This window comes from Tachypleus tridentatus, chromosome 3 (genome assembly GCF_004210375.1).
Source record: "Tachypleus tridentatus isolate NWPU-2018 chromosome 3, ASM421037v1, whole genome shotgun sequence".
Lineage (NCBI taxonomy): Eukaryota > Metazoa > Arthropoda > Merostomata > Xiphosura > Limulidae > Tachypleus > Tachypleus tridentatus.
The window spans coordinates 95453688-95475781 of record NC_134827.1 but is presented as its reverse complement, the minus strand read 5'-3'; the positions used below and the strand labels follow the sequence as shown (position 1 = coordinate 95475781).

The 22094-nt window shown below is 32.8% G+C and overlaps 2 protein-coding genes across 8 annotated transcripts in view; both read left to right on the top strand.

Annotated features, from left to right (window-relative positions):
- Positions 1–11950, top strand: part of LOC143247510 (PHD finger protein rhinoceros-like) — a 39011-nt gene extending 27061 nt beyond the window's left edge. For all 3 annotated transcript variants that reach the window (XM_076495755.1, XM_076495756.1, XM_076495757.1), the window contains 4 exons: positions 2608–2756; positions 3420–3540; positions 7569–7694; positions 8138–11950. In XM_076495755.1, the coding sequence (XP_076351870.1) occupies positions 2608–2756; positions 3420–3540; positions 7569–7694; positions 8138–9886 (2145 nt within the window). In that variant the 3' untranslated portion in view covers positions 9887–11950. The remainder of the gene's footprint in view (positions 1–2607; positions 2757–3419; positions 3541–7568; positions 7695–8137) is intronic.
- A 4983-nt stretch (positions 11951–16933) lies between these two features.
- Positions 16934–22094, top strand: part of LOC143247508 (F-BAR and double SH3 domains protein 2-like) — a 102578-nt gene continuing 97417 nt past the window's right edge. For 2 of the 5 annotated variants that reach the window (XR_013026592.1, XM_076495751.1), the window contains exons 1-2: positions 16934–17085; positions 18939–19036. Coding sequence is in view for 2 of the 5 variants with exons in the window: in XM_076495751.1 (XP_076351866.1) it covers positions 17065–17085; positions 18939–19036 (119 nt within the window). In the remaining 3 variants the exon portion in view is untranslated. Of the gene's footprint in view, positions 17086–17334; positions 18828–18938; positions 19037–22094 lie in introns of those variants that run through there. The other 3 variants (XM_076495753.1, XM_076495754.1, XM_076495752.1) reach the window with 2 other exon arrangements.

Below are 22094 nucleotides of genomic sequence, written 5' to 3'. Positions count from 1 at the left end.
AAAATATAACATTCCAGTTAATACCAAATTTACTCAAAAACCAGTCACAAAACTAAGGTCTACACTATATAAAAACTACACTGACAAACACAACACAAACATTATTTATAAAATACAATGTAATAATTGCCACAACTTCTGTATTGGAGAAACAAGTAGAAAAATGAAAACCAGATTCAAAGAACACAAAGACACCACATGTTTTTGAACACTGCAAATCAAATAAACACAACATAGCCATAGAAAACACCCAAATACTAAATAAAGAAACGCAAAATTAAGGAAATCTTTCTTGTACAACAACTCAAGCCCAAAATAAACCTGTACAAAGGAACACCTTTATACCTATATTAATAAATATATCCAACATCTAAGCATGCCCTCTACATTCCTACACTCAATTAGCAATCCCCTTCAAACATTTGGTCAGCTATTGGTCAGTTACCACTTTCTTTCTTTATGAACCTAACAATGACCAGAGAAGGTGAAAACGTTGTTTGCTTCTCTACATTTAAAAAACAACTCTACCCAAACCAGCTGTTTTCGCATGTATATTTTCCTCTATAAGTGGGTTTTCTCGTCATCACGGAAAAGGTCCCTTGCTTTGATGTGAAAATGCTAGTTTGTCTTGTTTTTGTTAATTTAAAAACTTAAAAGGTAACCACACAGTGTATTTTTGTTGTAGTAGTAGTATATTAGCAGATTGTTGAAGATCGGCTAATTGGACATAAGGGATCAATTCCATGGAAAAAGGTAGCTTTTTGGAATGTATGATCGGCATTTAAACAGATGTCAAGGTAGTTTTAAACTAAGAATTAAATACAAAAAAGAATAAGACAGGGAAACGTTTAGCACAGGAAATGAGTGTAGAGGTAGCTATAAAGATAGGCTTAATTGTTACTCTTGTAATGCTGGAAGTATAAGAAATCAAATAGTGGGTGTTAGAGCAGCAGAAAATGGAGGATTTTAATATAATATGAATAACTGAAACATGGTTAAATGTAGATGATTTTGATGTTGGAAATTTCTCTAAAATACAGGTTATTTAATAGATATAGAGTATTAAATAGGTTGAGTGGTCTTAAGTGTAGAATGTTAAATCTTGTAGAAGTGGAGGATGTTAAAGATAATAGTAAGGAGATTGAATCCATTTGTATTTCTTTTAGTGGCTATGAAAGCAAAAGACTTTTATTGGTAATTTTTTACAGACCAGTAAATGATACTGATGAAATTAGTGAGAAACTTTACAGCAAGATTAAGAGTTTGGCTGTTAATGGAGTCGTAATTATTAGTGACAGATTTCAGGCATATTGATTAGGAAACGTGAGTTAAACCTTGAGGAAAAAATGTTTTTGGAAACTGTTCAAAATTGCATTCTTCACCAATTAGTCAAAAAATCTATTACAGAAAGTTATTTTAGACTTGTTATTAATTTCTAATGTAGAAATGATGAAGAGGATGGAAATCTGAGAACATCTGGGTGCAAGTAATTATTGCTCTATTAGATTAGGATGTTTTGCTACATATGAAGATAAGGAAGATGTTTTGGTTAAAAATTTCAAAGGGATGTAACAAGAATTATTTGTTATAACTTGGACAGCTGAGGTATATGGAGACGCTAATCAGATTTGAAAAAATTTTTGAAGATTTTTTTTTTAATATCAAAGGTGAACACATTCCTTATAGAAAGAAAATGGTAGCTGCACGTAAAAATACCAGGTTGGCTCATGAATAATATAAGAAATAGAATTAATAAAATTTAAATTGACTGGTATGAAACGAGATTTAAAATAATATGGAAGATTAAGAAAGTTGGTAAACGGAGTTAGGACATAAAAAAGGATATGTTAGCTGAAAATATAAAACTTAACAGTTAAGATTAAACACATTAAGGGTAAACAAAACATTAGGATGGGGGTAAGAGTCTTGAGGGATGGTAAAGGATGGCTTGTATCTCATTATGGGCTCCTAACCTTAGGAAAGGCATTGAATTGTTGGAAAGGGTTCAGAGAAGGGTTACTAGAATGGTGCCTGGGATGGGAGGGGTTGTCATACAAGGAATTGTTGAAATCTCTCATACGTTTTCTCTTGAAAAAAGACAAGCTAGGAAGGGATCTGTTTGAAGTGTTTAAGATAGTAAAGGGAATTGATAGTGTTAATGTATCATATTTTTCCCCTATTTAACAGTGTGAGAATAGCAGGACTAGGAGACACAAATAACTTTTGGCTTGCTAGTCATCTTCAGCTAAGACCATATTATTTTTCTGACAGGGTGGTCAGCCTTTGGAACAGGTTGACTACTGACATTGTAGAGACAGTAAATTAAAGTAAGCTTAAAAGAAATAAAAGAAACCTTATATATATGAATTATGTGGGCTGTTTTTAAGATTTTTTTTAGTTATTCACTAATAGTTTGAAGCTAGTTCAGAGGATGGTCCATCCGAGATGGACCAATAGGTCTCATGATGTCCCAGAATGTTATATTGTGACCACAAGCTACTGTGTGAGAGAAATTACCAAAGAATGTTTACTTTAACTTTTATATTTTAAATAAAACAGTCCTGGGTTTGGGAAAGTTTCAAATTCTGATTAGTTTGTTTTTTACAGTCTTACTGTAAGAAGCACAGTCGGAAGAAGGGAAGTCATTCTTCAGATTCGGAAAATGACGGTCCAAGGAAGAAGAGTGAAAAGAAACAAAGGTCAAGGAAAGAATTTGAAATGTCGTGTGAAGAATGGGAAAACGCAAGGGAAAAAAAGTATTTTTATTTTTTCAACTACCTTATTTATTTATGAATTTTCTTCCATTTTATTTCAAAATTACAAAAATTTATTAAATGATGTATAGAAATAAATTCAAGAAGTAATTAGGCAAAGTTAAGTAACATTCATACTTAAGTACCAACTGTTATACGAATGGTATTAATTATGATTTGAATATTTAGTCATTGGTGAAGATTTATACATACTGTTCTTTGACTTGCATTCCTATCAGTTTTTATTAATGAAACATGGTCAGAAGTTTATCTTTTGTGTAAGTTAACTTAATCTTTCATGTTGTGTTGTGAGAGTCTCCTATATTTATGTGATGTTAAATTATTTGAAATAGTGTTGATGTTTTAAGTCAAAAGTTTACCCAAAAACTTTATACAAATTTTCTATGTATGTTTATGGGCGTGTAATCATATAATGATGTATAAATATGATCAATTAACATTTATTTTTATACCATTGTTATACAATAATTGTGACTCGCACACTGTTTAAGGAATTAGGAACTTTTCCAGAATCATCTAATGTTCCGGATGAAATGGGTGTGTAGGTAGTTGTTTTACCTAAAATAAAATTTTCAGCACAAGAGAAAGCTGTTTTATAATTTGTAATTCATCTTTTTGTTTTGGCACCCTTTACTTTCACTTCAGGATCAAACAGATATCATCAGAATTTTATAATTATGTGAGTACAAAGGAAACAGCAGAACTCTTACAAGTTGACCCATCTCTTGTGGATTTTATTTATCAGTTCTGGAAACTAAAACGAAAGGTAAGATTTTGCTTTGTCGCCTAAAACATTTAGCCTAAATTCTCTCCTGGGCTGATCTTGATTGGTAAGTAAGGACTGTAAAAGTCAGCAATGTGTACTGCAAAGAAATTACATCTGAGTAGAACATTAAAGTGGTGTTAAGAGTCCTTGTTTTGTGTTTGTGTGTGTGCACGTGTAATGTCTTTGCTGTTTCAGTGAAAGAAGTTAACTTTTAACTATACTTATAAAAAATGCTAAATCAATTTTCAGTTGAATGAGGTTGTTTTTGCTGACCCATCAGTTATGTGTTAAGAAAGCTCTACCACTTAGAAAAAAAACAACTTCATTCAACTGACCAAGTTTACGTGTTTCATGCTGAGTGTGAAAAGATTTGGACACATTTTATTTTTTGTTCTGGATGGTTATTCTTTTTCTGATTCTTGCTTTCAATACCCATATTTTTATAAGTGACTTCTCATAGAAAACATGGTGAGTGAAGATGAGATAATTACTTTACTATTTAATGATAATTTGTCAGATCTTTTATGTGAACATTCTGATGCACATGTGGATCATGCTGACAACGACTCAAGCTACAGTGTTATTGTTAGACCTACAAAGATAAATAAAATTGTTGTATTCTCAAATGATCCTGAATCATAGATTATTCTACAAATCTTCCTGTCAGTGATTTGTTTTCCCATTGTGATAACGGTAATTGATCAGAAATGGATATTCTACAAAACCTGGAAATGTTTTAAAGGAAATTTAGGGGTCACAGTAATTCCTTCCAACCTGAAAGTATTGCTGCTGTGACAAGTCTGATGATGGTAGGTACACATTTCATGACAAAACATTTCAAACAAGTCATTACCAAACATTAAACTACAGAGAAATATATCATATAAAGGACTACCATGGTCTGCAGTTATATTTACAGACATGAGGAAATTCGAAGGTCTTGTTCTACTAATGGGACAGACAAGTAAGTACAACTGGAAAGATTATTGGTTAACAGGTCCTCTTCTGATTAGTCCAATATTTCTGCAGAAAATTAGCTAAAACAAATTTGGACATTTTGGCACTTTAGTGATAATTAGAAAATGGCTCTCCAAAATTCAACCAGTACTAGATTATTTCCTCAGTAAATTCAGGACACTATACAAACCAAAGCAACAGTTGTCATTGGATGAGAGGATGATTCTATGGAGAGGCTGTCTAAGATTATGAACACACAACACTGAAAAAATGGTTACGTGTGGCCTGCTGGTGAGAATGGTGTGTGAGAGTGACACAGGTTATATTTACAACATGGAAATTTAAATTGGTGAGGGGGGGGGGATTGGAAGAAACTATTTCAGTTCTTGCTCCCAATCTTGGATTGAGGTACCACAAAAACCAGTACAATTATTACAAGAGTACTTCCATTGTAAACCTGTTCCTAGAATATAAAACAAGAATCTGTGTAACAATCAGGGTGAATAAAGGGTTGATGGCAAACCTGAAATTTCAACAATGAAAAAAGGTTAAACAGATTTTTGTAGAAAAGATGTTCTTATTTTCATGTACAGAGATGAGAGAAGTGAATGGTTTCAACCATCCACGATTCATCTGTTTCTACCAAAAGAAAGAAAAATAGAATAACTGGAGAAGAAATAAAAACCTGTTTATATGTTCTCCATTACAATTCCCACATTTCAGTTCTTGCTCCCAATCTTGGATTGAGGTACCACAAAAACCAGTACAATTATTACAAGAGTACTTCCATTGTAAACCTGTTCCTAGAATATAAAACAAGAATCTGTGTAACAATCAGGGTGAATAAAGGGTTGATGGCAAACCTGAAATTTCAACAATGAAAAAAGGTTAAACAGATTTTTGTAGAAAAGATGTTCTTATTTTCATGTACAGAGATGAGAGAAGTGAATGGTTTCAACCATCCACGATTCATCTGTTTCTACCAAAAGAAAGAAAAATAGAATAACTGGAGAAGAAATAAAAACCTGTTTATATGTTCTCCATTACAATTCCCACATTTCAGTTCTTGCTCCCAATCTTGGATTGAGGTACCACAAAAACCAGTACAATTATTACAAGAGTACTTCCATTGTAAACCTGTTCCTAGAATATAAAACAAGAATCTGTGTAACAATCAGGGTGAATAAAGGGTTGATGGCAAACCTGAAATTTCAACAATGAAAAAAGGTTAAACAGATTTTTGTAGAAAAGATGTTCTTATTTTCATGTACAGAGATAGAGAAGTGAATGGTTTCAACCATCCACGATTCATCTGTTTCTACCAAAAGAAAGAAAAATAGAATAACTGGAGAAGAAATAAAAACCTGTTTGTGTGTTCTCCATTACAATTCCCACATGAAAGGTGTTGATCGTGTAAATCAGTACCTCTTATACTGCACTGTTCTCTGAAAAACAGTGAAATGGATAAAAAAAAGAGTATTAATTCATAACTGTGGCATTTTTGGTTCGTACATAACCTATGAAGCTCTGAATCAACATAAAATATAAGCAGTTTGTCCTATCTGTGGCAAGAGAATGGATTACTAGAAGGTTTGCTGGAACTGAAGAGGAATGAAACCAGTCCATCATCTGAAGGGTACAAGGAGAGCTCTTCATAAGGATCCCTCAGGAAGACTATCTGATGACATGAAACATCATATACCTGTATTAATATTACCTACAGGAAAAATAATTTCCTACCAGAGCCTGCAGGGTTTATACTATCCTTGGGAGGAAAAGTGAAAAGAATTACATGTACAAGTTTTGTGTGGTTTTGCTCCATATAGGAAGATATTTTACAAGATTCCACAATTTAAAAAAATTACCATGTGACACACACTGTAATTTTGCACATAAATACTGTTGAGGTGTGAGCAAAATAAAACATGCATCTCGCATGTCAAACTCAACATTTTAATAAATGGCACACAAAGACGCTGCACGAAACACAAGTATGTTTGTGCCCTTTTTCCAGTGTATTCACATGGCATTTTATAATGATTTCTAAGGTTTGCAGTAATTTTTAAAACAGTTGTAGCTAAAGTCACATCTTAAGCACTGAACTGAGAACTGAATCCATGGATTGATTTAAGTTAACATCACTATAGTTCGTTGTTACCAACAGTTTGTTTAAAACTGTAGACTATATTGTGGCTTAAAGTGTGCACTACAAATGGCAATGCACACAATTGTAACTTATTTCAGTTGTTGATAATCCTGAAGATATTATGCAATACTAACTTTAATGTAAGAACACTTAATTCTAGGCTGAACACTGTCAATTAGCAAAAATTTGAATTACAATTTTGTAAAACTGATAAAAATAAATTCTCTGGAGACTTGTCTGTCACATTTCTTTTATGTTAAAGGTTTAAAAGGCTGTATGTGAAGTCCAAAACACACCAGTAAATTTGAAGTCTGTATGTCATATTTCATTGCTGTATGATATTCATGAATTAATACAAAATGTTGAACTGCAAGTATTGGCTCCTGCCCCAGCTAAAATTAATAAACATAAAAAAACAAGGGAGGGCTTTGTACCACATTCATTGTTCTTGAATTTTAACTTGGAAATTGCAGGACATTTTCTTTCTTTTACAAATGAACTTTGAACTTGTTAAACCTAGTCAGGTTAAAAAAAAATGCTGGCTGGATTTACAATCTTTACACTTAAAAATATTCAAAATACTATAATGTTATTTGAGCTTTTAACAAAACTGGGAAATATAAAAGAACGATCTCTACTGACGAGAGTAATGTTTAAACTTATTGAAGTAGCTGTGGAGAAAAATAATTTTATTTAAATTAAGTTTTTGGTTTTTCTATAGATATTCATTATGGAATCAAGAGGTTAAGGGTTAATTATGGTTTTTAAACAAGATATAAATGGAACGTTTTTAAAATTTTGAGTATCATAATGCACAATTTGAGATTGTTTATGAAAAGCTGTTAAAAATAATTGTTTAGCTATTTATAAAGTATAATGGTAACGTTATTTGTGAGTTATAAAAGCTCTTGTTGTATGTTTCAAGGCTCAATTCAACAAGCCATTATTAACCCCGAAAGAAGAAGAGTCGAACCTTTTTGGAAAAGAGCAAGAGGACAGCCTGTATGCATGTATGAAAATGTTTGTTCAGCTGCGACAAGACATAGAGCGGGTGTGTATTAGATCCATTTGGTCAGTTTTCGCTTATAAAGCCCAACGAGCAGTTTTTTTTAACTTTGTGTTTGAGAATATTTAAGGAAATTTTTTTGCCTACAATAGTTTTTAAAATGCATCTGATTTATTTTTTTTATTGTTGTATGATTCACTGATGTTTTTTGAGGTTGGTGATTTTCTTTTCTGCCTCTGACATTTAATACTGCTTGGTAATTTTGGAATTTAAAATAAAACATGCATGACCACATATGTTTTTGTTGTTGGTTAATGTGTTTACAATTACTTTGTAAAATGGTTAACTTTAAAGTAGTTTTTTTAGGAGAGAAATATATGAATCGTTATTACTCATAATTTATTTCTGTTGTACTTGTTTGTTTCAATGCACTTATAAATGAACTTACCTCCACTAAACTTGTTGTTGTTAATACTGATATTTTCTAGGTGAGAAACTTGTGCTATATGGTGAATAGACGAGAAAAACTCTTCCGTTCCTGGTTGAAAGTAAAAGAAGAAATATTCCGAACCCAAGCTAAAACCTTATCTGATGATACCCTCAGTCTTACAGACCAAGATATTGAAGATGTGATAGTAGCCAGTCAAGGGTCTACAATCTATGATAAGTTTTACTCTAAAGATAGTGAGTTTGTACCTTCCACAATATCTTTGCTATCAAATCTCAGTCCAACTGGTTATGATTCTATTGAGAAACTGTTAGAAGAGAAAAGGTTAACTTCCTCTGTTGAAAGGCTTACAAATCAATTTGCAAGACAGAGCAACAAGAGAACCCATTATCAAAGAATGCTATCTCTACTATCTGAAAGTAAAGATCATGAGACGTCATCTGAAATGGTACCTCATGTCTTTAACACCCAGAGTGAAACAAACGAGGAAGTAGAAGATAATTATATAACAGGTAATCTAAAACCTTTTCTCAAAGCTCAGGATTATGTGACTGTTTCAGTGCATACCAATACATCCAATTCTTTATCAGAGTCTCTCTTTTCTGAGAATGTTGTAACATCTGCAGAAGAAGTGAGCACAAAAGAAATTGCAAAGGATTTTGAGGGAGAACTGGGTATCGAATCAGAGGCTAAATTTTCTGTGATAGAAATAAATGATGATTCGGGGCCAAAAGTTCCTACAAAAGAATCTGGTGGAGAGTATAAAGGGAATGAACTTGGTCAGGCAGCTGCAGATATCCTGAAAACTGTGTCTGAATTTGAGACTTCTGTAATGGAAGAACAAAGGGTTGAAGTTAACCCATCATTGTCAGAATTAAGTTTTAAAAAACCAAAGCATGTAGATAAATCAGCTGACCTTTCGCCTGTGATACAAAATGATCTTAAAGACACAATACCTGACATTGAAAATATAAAATGTAATGACAGGTTTACTTCTTCAGAAGTGAAAAAGGAAGTTGATATAATACATGAACAAACTGAACACCTACTAAAGTCACCATCTTCAAAATTCAAAGGTTCAGAGAAAATACCTTTAGCTGCAAAAAACTCTCAGAAATTACCAATTTCAGGAAAAATACCCCAGAAAGATAAGTTGCATTTACAAAACCAAGCTACGTTATATCAATCACCTGAGAAAGAAAAGTTGCGTGAAGAAAGTGCAAAAATTTGTGAATCCATATTTTCAAATTCAGCAACTTCTAGAGGGTCATTAAGTGGATATAGAATACCTAAAAAGACTAAATCAGGAAGCGGTGTGTTGGAAAACACAAGAAGTAACTCTCCATTATCGCCACTATCGGAAGTTTCCACAACAGGAAAAGAGTCATTTTTGGCAAACGTTGGTTTTCGACAGATTAGAACATCTTTAAACTGGGATGGCAACCAAGAGGTAAATGGTCATTCTAAGCTGTTGAATGGTGAGATGAAAGGCCAGTCAAAGAGACTAGTCATTAAACTTCGCAAGGATCCAAATTATCCTGATTCTCATCGGTGGAAAAGAGATTCTACATACAATGAAAGACCTGATGCCTTCAAAGTTGTACAAAATGACTGGCAATCACCACCTAAAAGAACTGATCGCCATCTGCGATCTGACCAAAAGACTCCATTTTCTGATCCTCCATGGGTAGCCATTGAAGACTGTGGCACTAAAGAAAATGGTGCAAATAACAAATATTCGGTAAAGATTAGAAACTCAACTTGTATGCAAACCAGATACAAGAGTTAGCTGGCTTAGGAACTTTGTACATGTTACTTAAAAGTTGATGAGAACTGACATCCATAAGATATCTAAATACATTATCATTTCTGTCTCCAGGTATAATTGCATTTGTAAATATCTGCATTGCTTTTAAAGCAGCTGTCAATATATGTTCCATCTTGTTTTAGTTATATTGTGAGAGTAAAAATTCATGAATTATATATTTTAAAGGGTTAAGTATGTGCTGTTATATTTTCCAGCTATATTGCTTATAAAGATTTTTCCCTATGTGATATATTGTATTATACAAATGTAAACAAGTGCACACCTGGCCTGTTTAGAATGCTGTTGTAATTAATATTCATTTGAGCTGAATTGTACTTGTAAAATAAGTTGTTTTTGTTGTTGTTTATCTGTTTATTTTGGACAATATTCAGTGTTCAGTTAATAGTTGTTGCAATAGAATTTGAAACACTATATATACTAAGTTACTGGTTATTTACTTAGTTTTGTACTCTTTCTTTTTCTGTTTTTTACATAACTCATCTGTACAAATATGGTGTACAAAACAGTTTGACCAGTTTTATGTTACTACTTTGAAATGTTAAGACGTCTCACCTTTCAGAAGGCACCAATAAGGGATTACGAAGTAAATTTTTTATAACGAGAAGATTTGAGAAAGTTCTGTGAAGAACATGATTCATTTGAACTGCTTTTGTTTTCATAAAATGGTGTTTAAAGGATTAAATAACTAGTTTACTTTAATTTTTTGAATGAGGTATAATAGTTTAAATCCTGATGAATTTATAGAATGGACGGCAACTGTCTATTGTGCAGACACGTGCAGAGGACGACGTTTTGGAAGTCTTCCGTCTTTGGACTTGAAGACGAAAGACAGTAGACTTTTGAAACGTCATCCGCAACAGGTAGTTGCCGCCCATCCCACGAAGTTTCATCATGAATACTCTGCCTAAACAATCTATCAAAGAAGTTTAAATCCTATGTGTTTCAAAAAAACTAGGTTGATTTTGTTTGAAATCTGAAACCCAGTATATATGTGTGTGAAAACACAAATTAACAGTTAGGCTTATGCAGATATGCATGTTTGTGGGAAAAAAAAAGTTTGTACTACTTAGTTTTATTCAGATAATTTTAATCCAGTTTATCAGTTTCCTCAGCCCTAATTATGTTCATTTGTCAACTTACTGGGAGATCTTTTTAGTACATACTTTACAAACTTGCAACGCAGGTTAGCTTTATTTCTGTTAATGAATTTAACACATGTTTATAATGATACTTAATTTATGTGTTTAGCATTAAATATAACACATGCAGAGTTATTTGAGATAAAACTTAACGATTTTGTTATTACCATATCAAAAGTTACTTGATGTTAAATCTAACGAACTGATACTTATGATGAAAACCAAAAAAACCGTATACATTACCTCAGTTTCTTACAATAGTTAGTCTCGTATATTGCAAAAGCTACCACTGAAAGTTGACGTGAATTTTATTTTTTGAGACGTTGTTAGATACTAATGTGGTCTTTACTGACTTGTACTAAAATTTTATCAACTTAAGTTGAATTTCAGGATTTTGATTACACCCAACACAAATCTCATAATTCTGTCGTAAAGAAATTATTCCTTTAAATTAAAATTCTTTGAAAGGTATTGTGTAATTTGCATCCAGAATTTACTGAAGTTGAGTAGTGAATACGTAAGATGGGCATTTTTTGTTGAAAGTGTTTATATATTAGAATATAAATAGTTTGCGTGTCAATTTTAACTTCTAAAAAGGTGTAATTTTCTATGCAGTTATCCATTGAAAACAAATAACAAAGAATGTGATTACTTTTGTTGTAATGGACCCCAACAATTTGCGTTTTAAATTTTAGAAAACCAATTTGACCATTTTTGATTGTATATAATACCTTCGGTTGGTCGACATTGTAAAAAAAAACAAACTGAACTATTTTAATGTCAACCACGATAATTGATATTACTGTCAAATATTTAAAAAAGTATTTTTGTTGATTGTGTAAAACCAAAAAAAAACTTAAAGTAAATATTAAAGGTGTCACTACTGTCACTTGAAAGATATGTATCATCTTCACACATGTACATCTGCCATCACTTTCATTTCAAAGACATATTGTCATTTCGTACCATTATGACTCATCACTCAAAAATTTCAGTCTGCTACATAAAAAACGTGTTGCCACTTTATATAATTTCTGCTGTCAATACAGGAATTTACTGTTTTTGCCACATTGTTACTTTAAAATCATGGTGTGCCTGAGTGATAACCATGTTGGATAAGATTGGGGGTACCACAAAGCAACGTTTTCTCAATTCATTGTTCTAAGTAGTGCAAGTTATATCTTTAATTTTATATATATATATATACGAGTTGCAAATTTTAATAAACTACACCTGTTATAATATTTACACATTCTTCCCATTTAATTCGAGTAACTACGTTTTAAAATGTACTAACCTACTTAGGTGCGATGGTATTTTCAGTTAACGCTAATTTTCCAGAAGTGACAACATAAATCTTCCGAGTGACTAGAGATTATTCAAGTTATTTACTGCAAAATAGTTCTATTTCCTTTGACTCGATGACTTGGCAAGAAATGAGAGATTTAGAAATCCGAATAAATATTCTCTGACAGTAAAAGTATACTTTATGTACCATAATGGGCAAGTCCCTCAACTGGAGAGTCAGGTTTGAAGTTGCTCTACGAGGTCTGTTCAAAAAATACGCGGACTGTTTGAATTGCGCGGCTCCAGTTGGTTCCAGTGGAATCCGCTTGGTGTTGCTAGGTTCGCACAGATCAGCTGATTACGACGCCATTTCCCGATTGCAGATATCTTCATTTGTGTATTAGCTATGCGGTTTTAAGTGAAGTGCGATTTTTTTCGTTTGGCGGATTTCAGAATGAATGACCTGAAGGAGCAACGACTTGCTGTGAAATTTTGTGTTAAACTTGGAAAATCTGCGACTGAAACTTTTGCTATGCTTAACACGGCTTACGGCGATGTTGCTATGAAGCGTACGGCATGTTTCAAGTGGCATGAACGTTTTAAGGATGGTCGACAGTCCATTGAAGATGATGAGCGTCCTGGACGTCTTTCCACGTCAACTGACGACCCACACGTCGACAAAATCAACATCCTGGTGCGGGCAAATCGACGTCTGACTGTTAGGGAGCTTGCTGAAGAGTTTGGGATATCAGTTGGATCTTGTTACGAGATTTTGACCGAAAAATTGAAGATGCACCGCGTAGCTGCGAAATTTGTGCCTCAGAACTCGTGCGTTTTTGGCCAAACACTCGATCACTGTTCTTCCCCAACCCCCCTACTCACCTGACCTTGCTCCTTGCGATGTTTTCATGTTCCCCAAACTCAAAAGACCCTTGAAAGGAAGAAGATTTGAGACGATTCCCGAGATTAAGGCAAATGCGACGAAGGAGCTGGAGGACATTATAAAAGAAGCGTACCAGGACTGTTTCAACAAGTAGAAACACCGTTGGGATAAGTGTGTGCGTTGGGGAGGAGAGTACCTTGAAGGGGTCCCAGACCTGTAACTTCTAAATAAAGTACATTTTGTTTTATGGCGTCAGTCCGCGTATTTTTTGAACAGCCCTCGTATCTGGGTTGAGGTCGTAAACTTAAGTAACTGTTTATCTCCAGTTTCAAATTGAATAAATCTACCATTATTTCATTAACGTCACACTTGCTCAGAGCGATTAACACTACTCTTGTGGTTTGATATCCACAGATACATAAGTCACCTGATTACTGAAATAAGAAACACTAATTTCACCATACTTCGAATAACCTTGTATTATACATCGTTCGCACAGGAAAACGAAATGGATGACCCGAAACAATGAGTATATAGAGTAAGGGAGCTTAATGAGAAAAGGGGGCTACTCTTTTACTAACAAATAGTGGGATTGACTGTAACATTATAACGCCTCACGGCTGAAAGATCGAGCATGTTTGGTGCGATGGGGATTCAAATTTGGGACCGTCAGATTACGAGTTTAAGTGTCTTAACCCAACTGGCCATGCCGGGCCAATGCCTTGGCAGTTGTTTTTTGAATGTGGTGTAATTCTACCACTAGTTTTAGTTTCTTCCACTTACAATTCCTGAGTAAAACTGTTAAAACAATCGTCTATGATTTCGGAATAGCACCATCACTTTATTCCTGGCAATAGTCGGGCTTTCATTCGATTCTGAAAGTGAATGTTCTCGAGGTTTTATTCTTTGTCACCAAACAAAAAATTCGGACATTGGATCTGTGGATCCCAACCACAGCATTTGGGTTTATTGTTTCCTACCAGACACTAACATAGCCCGTTTGTTATGCTGGTTTTTCTAAGCCGACGTTTCTTCTTCTCTATCACCACTGCAAATTCAGGAGTTGCTTTGCCTTTACTTTTATCGCTTTTAAGCCTCGTTTAAAATTTTGATTTTCATTTATGACCTTAGCTTTTCCTTATAATTTTGCTCAGCATGGCCAAGCGTTTTAAGGCGTTCGACTCGTAATCTGAGGGTCGCGGGTTCGCATCCCCGTCGCCACATGCATGCTCGCTCTTTCAGCCGTGGAGATGTTATAATGTTACCGGCAATCCCACTATTCGTTGATTAAGGAGAAGCCCAAGAGTTGGCGGTGAGTAGTGATGACTAGCTGCCTTCCCTCTGGTCTTTCACTGCTAAATTAGGGACGGCTAGCACAGATAGCTCTCGAGTAGTTTTGTGCGAAATTCAAAAACAAACATTCCTAATAATTCACAGTTGGCCTCTAAGAAGATTAATTCATATAATTTAAATTCACACATACCTCGAAGGAAGATGGCTTAATCTTTGAGCACTCATGATAATTAATTATATATTTAGACATGTTTTAATCAAAATAATTGCCACGTTGAAAGATGGACCTTGTACCTCCTCTGAAAATCAACTGCACAAGATTTTGTTGTTTGATTTTTGGTCATCTAGCAGTTTATTTCATGCATTGGATTTACAACTGTATTATAAGGTACCAATGTTCTAGATTTTATCTACAGTAAACCACAGAACATATCTTTGACTCACTGTTTTCTATCAGACATCACAATAGGAAATAAACTAGGTTTTATTTGATAAATAAAGACGAATGGTCCGACGACCTGGACACAATTGAAACTAACTTGGCAGTACCTTTGGTTATATGTTTAACAGTCTCTGTAGGGGCTTGAGAGACAACCACGGCGCTCAGAAATCGTTGTTTTCTTCAGACTTTTCTCGCGACATTAAGAATATGGTTAAAAGGATGTTCTAGGTCTTGAGATCTACTAGTGGGGTATGATGTGTACCGATATTTAGACTAGTGGTTTGTTGCTGAGTGAATTTAAATTAACTGGAATTTAGAGATTATACGTTACTTTAGTTATTAGCGACCTAGGTGGTCTAACGGGCATCAAGACAAGATTGATCCACCTAAAGCAATTCACGAACACACGTGTGCAGTCAGAGAACAACAACAACAAAAACGACGTATCTCTGACTTTAGCCAATCAAATAGAAGAATGTGAAATTGTCACTCTGTTCTGATGGGAATTATGGTCAAACAAATTGTGAAGGTCATCTTTAACTAACTCTTGATTAACTTCCAATTGTGGATACACCAAATACGCATAAAATTTTCACTTCAACAGGGGTCTGGCATGGCCTAGCGCGTTAAGGCGTGCACTTCGTAATCTGAGGGTCGCGGGTTCGCGCCCGAGGCGCGCCAAACATGCTCGCTCTCCCAGCCGTGGGGACGTTATAATGTGACGGTCAATCCCACTATTCGTTGGTAAAAGAGTAGCCCAAGAGTTGGCGGTGGGTGGTGATGACTAGCTGCCTTCCCTCTAATCTTACACTGCTAAATTAGGGACGGCTAGCACAGATAGCCCTCGAGTAGCTTTGTGCGAAATTCCAAAACAAAATTCAGTCCAACAGTACCATAAGAACAAAGAGGTAATACGATGTCAATATCCTGTGGTAGATGTTGGAATATCAACTCACAGATGTAGAGCGATCACAACTGAGCTGTCAGCAACAATTAAAGACTGGGAATTTCCATACTTTCTCTTAATGTTATCGGTAGATTAACAGCTATGATAACCACAGGTTTAACATTCGTTCCTAGTGAATTTAAAGGTAAAATCAATGATCTAATTAAATTTTAATAACAATCTATCTTAAAAACTGAACTACAACTTTAAGACACCGCACCAAACATGTTCGCTCTGTCAGCCGCGGGGGCGCTATAATGTTAGGTAAATCCCACTATTGATTGATAAAAGAGTATCCCAAAAGTTGGCGGTAGGTGGTGATGAGTAGCTCTTTCTCTCTAGTCTTACATTATTAAATTAGATATGGCTAGCGCAGATAGCTTTCGTGTAGCTTTGCACGAAATTCAAAACAAACCTAAAAGACGCGAAACACAGAAATAATAAGAGTACAGCATAAACATCCTGAAAAACTGGGAATTCTTTACACCAACGAGTAGTCATATTAAACCAATCATAAATGGATAGTACTGGATACAGGTCGTATGCGCAGGAGGTAGTAGGGAAAATATGAGGAAAATTTTCTTGTTTGCTTACATTTCAGCAATTACATTACATTTTTAATTTTATATAACAGAAAAGTACTAGAACCGTTAATCAACGTTTTTTTATATATTCTTAATAATATCTAAATGCTATACACATATTTCATACAGAAACATCGTGTATAATTCTAATTCATCTTTAAATAACTTGAGCTTGCTTTATTCGGTCCATAACGTTAAGATTATTATCTTTTCGTTATAATTTTTAAAGTATTTCTGATGATATACGACAGTATGAAGTTTGTAACAAAAAACAACAACACACAATGCTGCTACGAGCATATTCCAGTGGAATATTATTTTTATTCAGTGTAGTGCACTGTATAGATAAATCTGATGGATTTTAGTAAACTCTATTCCATCGGACATTTTATAATTAATCATATGTGTAAGTACTCATTAGACAGTACGTCACTAGACGTCGCTACCGAACATAAACAAATGTCGACACAGATAGAAATCATGTCGTAGAGTAGTAATCCCTGTGGTTCTTGTGGTTTGACGTACAGGATCTAGTAGGAAAAAGGGTTTATAAAAGCAGTAAAAAATGCAGCCACCTCCAAGAAAGGTATATGACGTATATTTTTTAGATCGTACATAATTCTTGAATTATTCGAAACTTTGAAGTAACATGATCAAATTTACAGATACAATTTATAAGTTATAACTTGTAAATTTACAAATGAAGCACTAACTTTAACGTAACACGTTTTCGGCAGTTTACGTTATGATGCAACTCTCGCACTGCTAACTGTGCTTCTTTCCGTAACTCTTAGTAGCATTGCGCTAACTCTTGCTTGCAGTATAGTTTTAGTTTGTCATTATTATTAGCTTTTATAAATTAACGTTTTGTGTGTGATACATTTAACTCGTATATCAAACCATGTTATATTTTTTCAAAAAGAAGTATTTTAATTTCAGTGGTCTGATGCCAGTTATGAATAATTTGAATTCTGAACTGATTTTAATATTAATTTCTAAATTTAGTATATATTGATAGGAATTTGATACCAGTTTTTTTTAATATCAGATTAAAAGTTTGCCCCTGTTGAAGAGAGGCTTAACTTTTGAAAGCACTGGGGTTATAGACTTTCTTTGTTTTTTAGGTTAAAAATGAAGATAACAAGAAAAAGAATTTTTTTTTACTATAGAATAAATACAGTAATTCTGATATAAGCTTAAGATTTTTTTGTAACTTAAAGAGTTTTGACAACTTTTTATTACATTTAATTTTGGAAAAATACTTTTTTCTCAGTCATGTAAGTAATATCAATAAAAATTGAAAACAACCCACAATGATTTTAGAACCTGGAAATTAAAGTGTGGTAAACTTAAAATTGATTTTCTGCATCATGTATAGAAATGAAAATATAAAACCTGAGACTTGTGATATAATTACATGTAAAATTGGTAATTTTATGTTTTCTTTATGTATCAAACAATATCATTAAAAATAGTTCTATACAGTTTATGCAACCTTTTAAATTAAATTAGCTAAAAGTAGAATACTGGCAAATAGGCATTCTGGTTTTATAAAGACTTTAGATTTTGAGTAGTAAAGCTTAGAATACCCAGATTTTTATAGGTTTTGAAAACAGCTTTTGTGTTTAAATATAACTAAAGCTAGAAACATGTTTCAAAATAATGTAGAAAATGATGTGACATTGTATAATATTGATGGACAGTATAAGCAACTTATTTATTCTAAGAACTTTACAGTTATTTTAAGAATAGACAAAAAATTACTTTAGAAATTTAAAGCTTAACTTTGTAAATGGTATGGAGAAAGAATAATTGTAAAACTTGTGCTTTCAGTTATTTAGTTATTCAAGAAACTAGAGTTGATGTCTCAATAAGTATCTCGTGTGACACTTAAAACTTCTCCATTTTCTGATGTAGAATTTAAAAAAACAAACTGAGTGTCACATCTCACTGTAATTTATGTTTAAATTAACCTAGGTGTTAAGACCATGTATTGTAAATATTTGTTGTTAGATTTCTAAAACTACTCTGTAATTCTTACTAAAATTCAATGAGGCATCAGTTTAAGTAGTGCAAAATTGTAGGTTATCAGTGTAACTAGATTTTGATTTGTACAGTGCCATCTGGTCTGAATAATGTTTGTGTAAAGGTATCCAACATACCTTTGGACAATGTCATAGAATCTAAGAATATGTTTATTGAGTGAAATTTTGAATTTTTTGTAATAACTTTTAAACAAAGTGCAAGTACATAGTATATACTGAAAAGCTGTCAGGAACATGTTATAACTTTCTTGGTTTGAAAGGTTTGGATTCTTTCCCCATTGATGTAAGTCAGGCTTTAAACATTTACTACAGGTTTTATCATGATTGTGAAATTGAATCTTCAAAGTCTAATAATGTCAATTTTTATCTTTCTTTTTTTTTCCCCCACATAAAGGTTAAAGCTGCTACAAATCTACGAAATATTCACAATGAACAAATCACAAAACTTCAAACTAAACATCAGCAAGATTTGGATTTACTGGAGGATATTAGGTAGGTATCAAATACAGAATATTGTAACTTTCTTAGATAGTCTTAAAACCACCTTAAAGCAAGTAAACATCATAATTGAAATATGCAGACATTCACTGTTCTGGTATCATAATTTTTTTATGTTTACTTCTAAAAGTTTGTTTAAATAAATAATAGGTGTCTTCTAATTGTAATAAATGTAGGGTAACTGATGCTCAATTTGCTTTATGGAAATAATATTAACATTGTTCAGAGGAAAAGCTACCAGGACGATGCATGGGATGGAAAGGTTGTTATATAGAGGATAGGTTAGTATCTCTGAAATTGTGTTATTTTGAAAAAAAGAAAAGTTAGAGGAGATTTGAGTTGGATGTTTAAGTTTGTTAAGAGAATTGATAGTGTTGATGTATGAATGTTTTTGTACTTAAAGATTCAAATGGTAAGACTAGGGGACACAAATACAAATTTGAAGAGGATATGAGTTATTCTTAGCTAATACAGGTTTGTTTTTCTGAAAGAATGGTTGTTGGTGTTATGAATGGGTTGCCTTCGGATGAGGTGGATGCAGTCAGTTTAAGGGAATTTATTATAAGGATTGATAGATATGTGAAGGATTAAGACTGAACTTGAGTGTTTTATTTTAAAATTTAGTTTAATGGCCGACAGGTCCCTTATTGTCTTTACATTATGTGTGTAATGTATGTGCATAAGAGATGTGTATAATGTAAAAATAAAAACAGTGCACTACCCCTGTGCATGCATCGCAGCTATTTCAGTTTTGCAATAATACACAGGAATAAGGGATCTTTTTATTAATGGCCAAAATTATTTAAGGGAGAAATATTTATTTACTTGTTTTTTTTTTTGTATAATGTAAAATGGAAATATATTCAATTATTGTTCAAATGACAATTTTATTCTCTAAGTGATGTTAAAAAAATGTTAAGAATTTATTTTTTTTACATTCTTGGGAATAGAATGTTATTACAAGTGTCTAAATAACAATTAATTACAGAAATACAGGTTTCCATTAAGTTTAAGATAAAAAAAAGTTTACCATTGTAGATTTAATCAGAATATTACGTTATATAAATTATTTTGAATAGCATGCAAGTTTTTATGTGTACATAAGTGATATATATATATAAGTGCATATCTCTCTGTGTATTGATTAAAATACATATTTCGGGTTTTGAAACCTACCATGGGCAGACCACAGACAAGCTATTTTGAAGCTTTGCACCAAATACAATGGTAATATTTCAATTTCTTGGTACAGTGAAAAATAACTATTATGAATCTGTAATTTTGATTATTTGAATGAGTCATTATGTTAATCAATTAAACTGGGAAAACTTGAATTAATTAAAAATAGCTGTGAAAAATCATAATGGTAACATTTTGATTGCTGGATATATGGGATAATAAAAAATAATAATAATTGGAAAACTGATTTCAGTTACTCAATTATTTTCATTACATTAATAGATTTAAATATAGTTTAGATTAATAGGTTAATCAAGCTTGTCATATACCTCTATAAGTATAGCATTGCACATATTATATTGCACACATACGAGTGTATATATATACAGGGTATCCCATAAGTCTCTACCCATCCATATGTTGTTATAAACAACATTTTAATACTAATGATGCGTTGAAGGCAGCTGTTACCACGGCATTTGAAACAATAACCCCTGCTATGTTGAGGAAAATGTCTCGCAGAACATGGCGTCGCATAATATTATGTAGCGAGAATGAGGGACAGACACACAGACACACTGGATACATAAGATATATGGATGGGTAGGGACTTATGGGCCACCCTGTATATGTATCAGTGTATTATTCAAAGAAGTATATATCTGTATGTTACATATAAGTATATATATCTTTGTGTTACATACAACTATATTTCTGTATATTATGTTGCACACATATAGGTGTATATACAGTATATTATTCAAGTGTAATCTGTATATTACATACAAGCATATATATCTATATTGTGTACAAGTATATTTCTTTATATTATGTTGCACATGTATAAGTATATATATATATATCAGTATATACTGTAGTACACATCCAAGTATATATATATATTTGTATTTTTCACACCAGCATCTCTCTGTATGTTACACATAGGAGCGTATATCTCTCTGCGTAATCTTGAAGTTATGGATTCTGATTTCTTTTGGATTAGTACAGTTTTTAACTTCCATTGGTTGAACTAGAATAAGAAGTAAATATTTTTGGCTGTATTAGGTTTCATAAGAAATCATTTTAGTTTTTTGTGTTTTAATTTTATTGGTTTTTGGGATTGATTTTAAAAATTTAAAAATGTAACATCAAAAAAGGGCAAGTATTGTTAAGATGGTTGTGATAAAAGTTACAATATGTAATTAGTTAATGTTTTTCTTTAACAGATATTGTGACCAAATTTAGAAGAAATTGTCTATTTATGCTACTGTGAGAATCTGATATATTCTGTAAAACGTTTTGAGTGCAGATAAATAAAATAGTAAATTTCAAGTAAAAAATTACTGTTTGGTAAGAAAAGTCTAGAACTGAGTCATCTTATCTTGATTTATGAAAGAAATCTTTGGTGGTGTTTATTAATATATTAGGGATACAAAATGCCCATGAAAATGTACCTTAAGCTGTATTTTTTCCCTCACTTTTACCAAGAACAGAAGATTTTTACACAATATCTCAAAGACCCACAATTTGCATTTTTAGCTACTTAGAGCAGTAATATCCAAATTGAAGTAATTTAGAGGATTTAAATATTTTATATTTCAATTAATAATTAATTATGTTTCCTTATTAGTCAAGTGATGTTATGTGCATAGGTTATAATGCTTTTCTTTTAGTCCTCTCTCTAGATAAAGTACGAATAAGCTTAACAAATGCATTTTTAGGAATAAAACACGTAGGTGTTGTTATTTACTTTAAGCAACTTCTTATCAATTTTATTACTTCATTTGAGTCACTAAAGATATACAGGACAAAGTTCAATGGTAATAAAGTGGTATTGATCTATCTTCTGTTGTGATAAATAGTTTTATCTTAA